The sequence below is a fragment of the Arabidopsis lyrata genome (genome assembly GCF_000004255.2).
Source record: "Arabidopsis lyrata subsp. lyrata unplaced genomic scaffold ARALYscaffold_5, whole genome shotgun sequence".
Classification (NCBI taxonomy): Eukaryota; Viridiplantae; Streptophyta; class Magnoliopsida; order Brassicales; family Brassicaceae; genus Arabidopsis; species Arabidopsis lyrata.
In genome coordinates this window covers 17,537,233-17,543,671 of record NW_003302551.1, presented here as the reverse complement: position 1 = coordinate 17,543,671, position 6,439 = coordinate 17,537,233, and the positions used below count along the sequence as shown (strand labels likewise).

General features: G+C 33.0%; 1 protein-coding gene across 3 annotated transcripts; it reads right to left on the bottom strand.

The window, feature by feature from the left end:
* Positions 1–646: 646 nt before the first annotated feature.
* LOC9314105 (nucleolar complex protein 2 homolog) lies at positions 647–4,465 on the bottom strand. Of its 3 annotated transcripts, none has more exons than XM_021026514.1 (12): positions 4,358–4,465; positions 4,060–4,184; positions 3,794–3,857; positions 3,452–3,560; positions 3,352–3,379; positions 3,167–3,261; positions 2,550–3,038; positions 1,973–2,275; positions 1,565–1,888; positions 1,253–1,459; positions 949–1,132; positions 647–860 (listed from the first exon to the last, which is right to left on the bottom strand). In XM_021026514.1, the coding sequence occupies exons 2-12, from the start codon at positions 4,166–4,168 to the stop codon at positions 844–846; spliced, it is 1,929 nt and encodes a 642-aa protein (XP_020882173.1). In that variant the 5' UTR covers positions 4,169–4,184; positions 4,358–4,465; the 3' UTR covers positions 647–843. The 3 variants fall into 3 exon arrangements, with proteins under 3 accessions (XP_020882173.1, XP_020882175.1, XP_020882174.1); XM_021026516.1 differs by having other exon boundaries at positions 647–857; XM_021026515.1 differs by having other exon boundaries at positions 4,060–4,178; positions 4,358–4,459.
* Positions 4,466–6,439: the final 1,974 nt, after the last annotated feature.

The window sequence follows — 6,439 nt, the reverse complement described above, 5'->3', positions numbered from 1 at the left end:
TTGGTGATTTTAATTTTAAAAAGAAAATCTAAAAAAATAGGAGCCAATTGGAAGAAGAATGGCAGTCTTGCACACAAAGTTAAAATATAAGAAATCAATCTTATCTCGTCGTGAGATAGGAAACCTATCGTGCTTTAAATTTGCAGAAGAATCTCGTCAGACTCTGCGTTATTATTCTCTATACAGTGTAAATTAAAAGTATCTGCAAAAAGCATAACAAAATGCTAATTCATTAGTTCTTCAATAATAGGATTAGAATCGATGTGACAACAACGTCTCGCCACAAAAGACCCTTGCCTTGGATTAATCCAATATCATGTACATTTGAAATTTAGAAATCTTTCACATCAGTCTAACTAAAAATAGAAATATGCAACTCTCGTTAGCTATATCACAAAATATCAAATAGTTGATATAATAGAAGAACTCAATTACACGAGATAAAAAAAAATAAGACAACCAGTTGTAGTGGAAAAGAAGATAAAATTTGCAAATTAATCCATATAAAAATTGATATGGTATCTACTTCCTAAATCGACATGTATTCATAAAATTTATAAAACCACTAACTTTTTGGAAAGGAAGAAGAAAAGCTTAGTTTTTCCATCATTCTTTCCTCATATATGCAATGAAATGATCCGACAGATAGAATAACGCGTCTACTACTTTTACTAAAACACTGCAAAATGTTTTCTTTTTTTTTTTCTCTCCTTTTTTCGATTACACTAAATTTTTGCATAAATGTATTCGATCTTTTCGAAAATAATTCATGAAAGCCAAACTTAAATAAATAAACAACAAAAATGGTGAACAAAATTAGGCAAGTTCCAAGGGAATCTCTGCTTATGGTGCAGTTACTGCTGCAAAAACAAAAACAAAATTTCATCAAATGTCTGAGAAAATGAATTAGTATTGCAAAACAACATATATATTAGTTCCCACACTTGCCTCTCTTCTTCTTCTTCTTCTTTGTTCCAAGAGCTTTGTCTATGATGCTATGATAGTATTGTGTATAAGGAGCATTCGTATTTTGCTTTTCAAGCTGCATAAACGTGTCTGCGGATTGTTGATCGTTTGGAGAAAAAGTCACGTCATCTCTCTTCCTTTGAACAAACTCAATGTTCGACTCTACCTACAAATCAATATCCATTCTCAAAATCAAAACAAGAATTATTCAAGCCAAGATTCTTAATATTCCACAGAAAGGAGATGGGTTGGTTTGGTTGCTTTAATCTTAAGGACTAAGAGTTACCTGCTCGATAAAGCGTTTCACCACCCGCTTCAACCCTTCCATAGTGCTTCTCTCGTGAAATTTCTTCAGCCTCATGACGGGAATAGTTGCAAGATCTGGAAATGATATGTGGAAGCTCCACTGAGCAAAGTGGACAGCAAGCAGTTCAATCACAGAAAAGATACACTGTTCTTGGAAATTTTGGGACTTTAACCAATTCTTAGGTAGCTGCAAAACAAAGAATCTATCAGCTTACCCAGGGATGATATATATTGAAAACCTACTATGTAAGAACTTCCTACTCAAGAGTGTTTATGGTGCTAAATTTCGAACCTTTACAGTTGAGACAGCTTCAAGCTTCTGTTCTTGCTTTTCACCATCATTTGTGGTTTTATATTCCAGCATATCCAACACCAATGATGCAATGGGAATGAATATACCGCTTGTACGAGAGAGATGATTGAGCCATTGGATACATTTAACCCTTAGGAGCAGGTAACGTGGTCCAATAATTAGTTGAGCAACTCCATTTATAACCTGAACTATAGTATAAAGCAGAGGCTGGATATCACAATCCTGAACGTTGGCAGCAATAAAATTTACCCAGAGATCAACACAATTTGTGTACTGCCCGCTATGTATCTTCTCGACGGCTTCCTGCTTACAAAAGTTGAAAGAGGCTAAGAAGAGAAATAAGAAAGCTTTAAGTAGAACAAAAAGTATGCAAATACTAACAAGTACCTTATTCTTTGTAGTGAGAGCCATTTTCAATAACTTGGCAAGTTGTGTAATAGAAACAGAGGCCTTGGTATAAGACTTCTGCACATCTTGAGAGCATAGCTCAACAAGGGAATCTCTGAGGAACGGCAAACGTTGTTCTGAATTTGCCTTTGGAATATCACAGTCATGTAGAAAGGCTTTGAACATGCTGATTAAGCAGGTATCAAAGCATTCTGAGTTAAAAACCATACTGATGTCTTTCAAGATTAGAAAAGCCTGCTGCGATAGAGTCTCTTCACCGGTTACCCACAGATGAACAGATATCTGCACCAATTTACACAAGTAAACATGACTTTCGAGAAAACAAAGGTACATCATATCTAACATTGCGAAAAAATGCCAATTAGAGAAAAGTACCTAAATTGTTTACACAAGCCTACTATTAGGACGTAAACCAAGAATTGTCAATGCATCTATCTAGATACTAATGATATTCTAACGCCGCCGAAAAGATTAGACAAACTTAGATTCTAATGCGTCTAGTCCAATATATGCAAATTTTCCTGTGTGATAAACACACTGTATATATAGAGCGTACCTTGATCAATTTTTTCAGAAGATCTGGAAATGCGGCAAGAAACACGATAGAAACTCTAAGTTGGGTAAGAGCAAAAACTATTATCTCCAAATCTGCTGCCTGCTTAACAAGATGCAAAGTACTTCGAACAAAAGATTTGACCAGTGGTTTTAAACTATCCCATTTTGGGTTGTTCTTCAACTTCAAAATCTTCTCCTTAGTACTGGAGTCTGATAATCCCAGGATACTCCTGAAAGTGTGATCAGCTTTTTGGAGCATAAAAATCATGACCTTAGCAAATGTCTCACTGTCTTCTATGTCATAGTATATATCAGGCCTCGGAATTCCTGATGGTTCGTGCCCATAATGACATGCAGCTCGATACCAATTTAACAAACTAATTAATACTTGAACAGACTGTTTCTCATCAACTAGGTCACAGCAAGTGCTTAAAACAGATCCTGAAAGTACTTTGTGCTTCATTATATCTGAGTCAGCTTCATCTACCAACTGCATGGCATAATCGATAGTTTCAATGTTACTTTGCTGTATAAACAAGAAGAGCATGCGAACAAAATCTGACAAAGTATGATAAATACCACCATTATCAACATTTTAAGAATACAAATATCTGTTACCTTTTCATTCAATTTAGCCAGCTTTTTCTTCTGTTTCTTAAGTTCTGCCAGACTCTCCTTGCTCTGCATCGACATCTCAGTATCACCGATTTCACCTGGAAATTATATCTATTCAGTTACACCATGAAGGAAGGAATTATAAAGGCAATATCATGAAGCCAAACAAAGCAGGGTAAAGCAATTACTTTCTGTTCCATTTCCAACTGCAGAGTCCTGAACATAAAGAGAAACTGTGAATACTTGCTACCATCACAAATAAATTTCACCAAACACTAAGTTTAATACCTCATCCAGATATCCATCACTATCTGAATCACAATCGCGGAGAACTTCATCATCATCCTTGCCGAATACTGCATCTATTGGTATATCCTGAAATTCTTCTTCTTGACATCTGAAAACATATAGGCGAGAAATCATTACACACGGTGCATAACTAATATTCGAGCTATCAAGCTTTTAAAAAACTAATGAAACACAAAGGTATGTTTTCAATGAAAAAAATGAAAAGGAGCAAACTTTACTTAAATAAAGAAATTACAGAAAAGTAGCATATGCAAGAAACTCAAACAGATAACCACGCAGATGTTTGAGTGGCAGGACTGTACAGCAACACAAAACTCTTACCTCTTCTTAGGTTGTTGCTCTACCTTCTTCTTCTCTTCATCTCCCACATGGTGACGCTCATTTCCTAAACCACAGAAAGTTAACATTGGTTCTAAACAATCAGCGATACAGAGTACAACTAAAATCAAAGCTTTCAACTATTGCAAAACCATTATATATCCAATAACATCAGATTCCAACACTAAAAAAAAAAAGAAATTGAGCAGCATCTATCTATGATTATAAAGCTGACTACATAAGAGAAGTGAAAACGAAGAATAACTTACTCTTTGCAAATTTCTTCTTGAAAAAAGGCTTCAGCTTTCTGTTTCGTTTCTCGACAGACTGGAGATTTTTCTTGGCAAATTTCCTAGCTTTCTTCCCCAACTTACCCATTTTACTGCGACTGCGACTGCAAAAGGGTTTCTAGGTATCAACTCGAGGAAACAAAGATTCAATAACTAGGTCGATAAATTCAGATTCTCAATCTACAAATTTGACAATTAAACAACTAGGGTTTAAAAATATATTTTGCTCAATTCCTCTAAATACGAGCATAAGAGAAGTAAAATAAGAAAAATTTACCGGTAAGAATCGAAAGCACAGAGGAATTTGAGATTGAGAACGCGGCGGTGACGAAAGAAGCAGAGAGCCAGAGACAAGTCAAAAAGGGTTTAGGGTTTCTTTTGTTTGTTAAAGGGTTTTAGGCTTTAGCCGAGGTGGTTTGGTTGGGTTCACGGTGTCAATACGGATCCGAATCTCCGGGTCACCCCGGTCTTGTCTGACCGTGTACATAAATGATAAATAAACATTTATATAGTAAAATCTCTATAAATTAATAAGGGAAAAATGTCGTTAAAATCCCCAACTTATTCAAAACGTTGATTTAAATCTTCAACTCATGACAAAACGAAATAAATATCAAACTTATGTTGACTTTCCAAATAAATATTAAACTTATGTTGACTTTCCAAATAAACACCAAACTTTCATTGACTTTCCAAATAAATATCAAACTTCCGTTGACCTGACCATATTAGGTACGACGTTAAGTGGGTTAATAAATCCTCAACTCATAACAAAACGAAATAAATATCAAACTTATGTTGACTTTCCAAATAAATATCAAACTTATGTTGACTTTCCAAATAAATATCAAATTTCCGTTGACCTAGCCATATTAGGTACGACGTTAAGTGGGTTAATAGATCTCGTTAACGGAGGTAATTTTCTGTTAACATATGTGTTAATTGATAACGACATTGTTTCATATAACAACAAAACGACGTCGTTTTGTCGTAACGATTGAATTAAATCCCTAAAGTCAATCTTAGATCCCCAAATCGAGCAAAATCCCTAACACTAAATAGAGTATGATTTGAAACTCGGGATTTTATTGAACAGTTATGACAAAACAACGTCGTTTTGTGTTTAGAAGGAATACTTGTTAGTATTTTGATCAACACTAACAGGTGTTAACATTGTTTGTTAACTCACTTAACGTCATGCCTAATATGGCCAAGTCAATGAAAGTTTGGTGTTTATTTGGAAAGTCAACATAAGTTTAATATTTATTTGGAAAGTCAACATAAGTTTGATATTTATTTCGTTTCGTCGTGAGTTGAGGATTTAAATCAACGTTTTGAATAAGTTGGGGATTTTAATGACATTTTTCCCAAATTAATAATGTTGGAACCATGATATTTTAATAACTTTTAGTGATATTAATTTAAATACTTATTAAAAAATAATATTTATTAATTTACAGAAAATTTTATTTCAGTTGTGAAAACTTCTTTTAAAAAAATACGAGTTAAAGCAATGTGATCTAAATAAAATTAATGTTTTGGATTTTATAAATTTTTATAGTTTTAACATTAAATACTTAATATTTCGAAGAGAAAATAATTTATTTTGACAATGAATAACATCGATTATAAAATTCAAATATACAAACGATATACATAAATTAAAATGGGAGACTCACAAAAATGCCCCTTTTTCAATACCCCTTTTCAAAAATGCCCCTTTTGGATGTCCATTTTTAAAAATACCCCTTTTATGTACAAAATGACTAAATTACCCTTCTTTTAATAAAAGATATTATAAATATATAAGGAAATATAACAAAATTAGGTCCACAAAATACAAAATATTTTTTGGCGGGAAAAGTGATCCCCCAATTTTTCCCACCAAAACACTTGTAAAAATTTGTAAAACCTTTAAAATACCTTGTAAAATTTTCCCGTAAAATTTTTTCCCGCCAAAAAATTTTCCCGCCAAAAAATTTTTTTTGCGGGAAAAGTAATTCCGCAATTTTTTTGGCGTTAAATTTTTGGCGGGAAAATTTTTCCCGCCAAAAATTTACAAGGTGTTTTAAAGGTTTTTTACAAGGTATTTATAAGGTTTTACAATGTATTTTAAAAGGTTTTACAACGTATTTACAAGGTATTTATAAGATATAATAAGATTTTACAAGCTTTTTTATAAGGTTTTTACAAGTTATAAGGTTTTACAAGTTTTTTATAAGGTTTTACAAGTTATAAATACCTTATAAAACATTAAAAGTACCTTGTAAACCTTTTAAAATACATTGTAAAACCTTACAAAACACTTGTAAATACCTTGTAAAAAACCTTTAAATACCTTGTAAATTTTTCCCGCCAA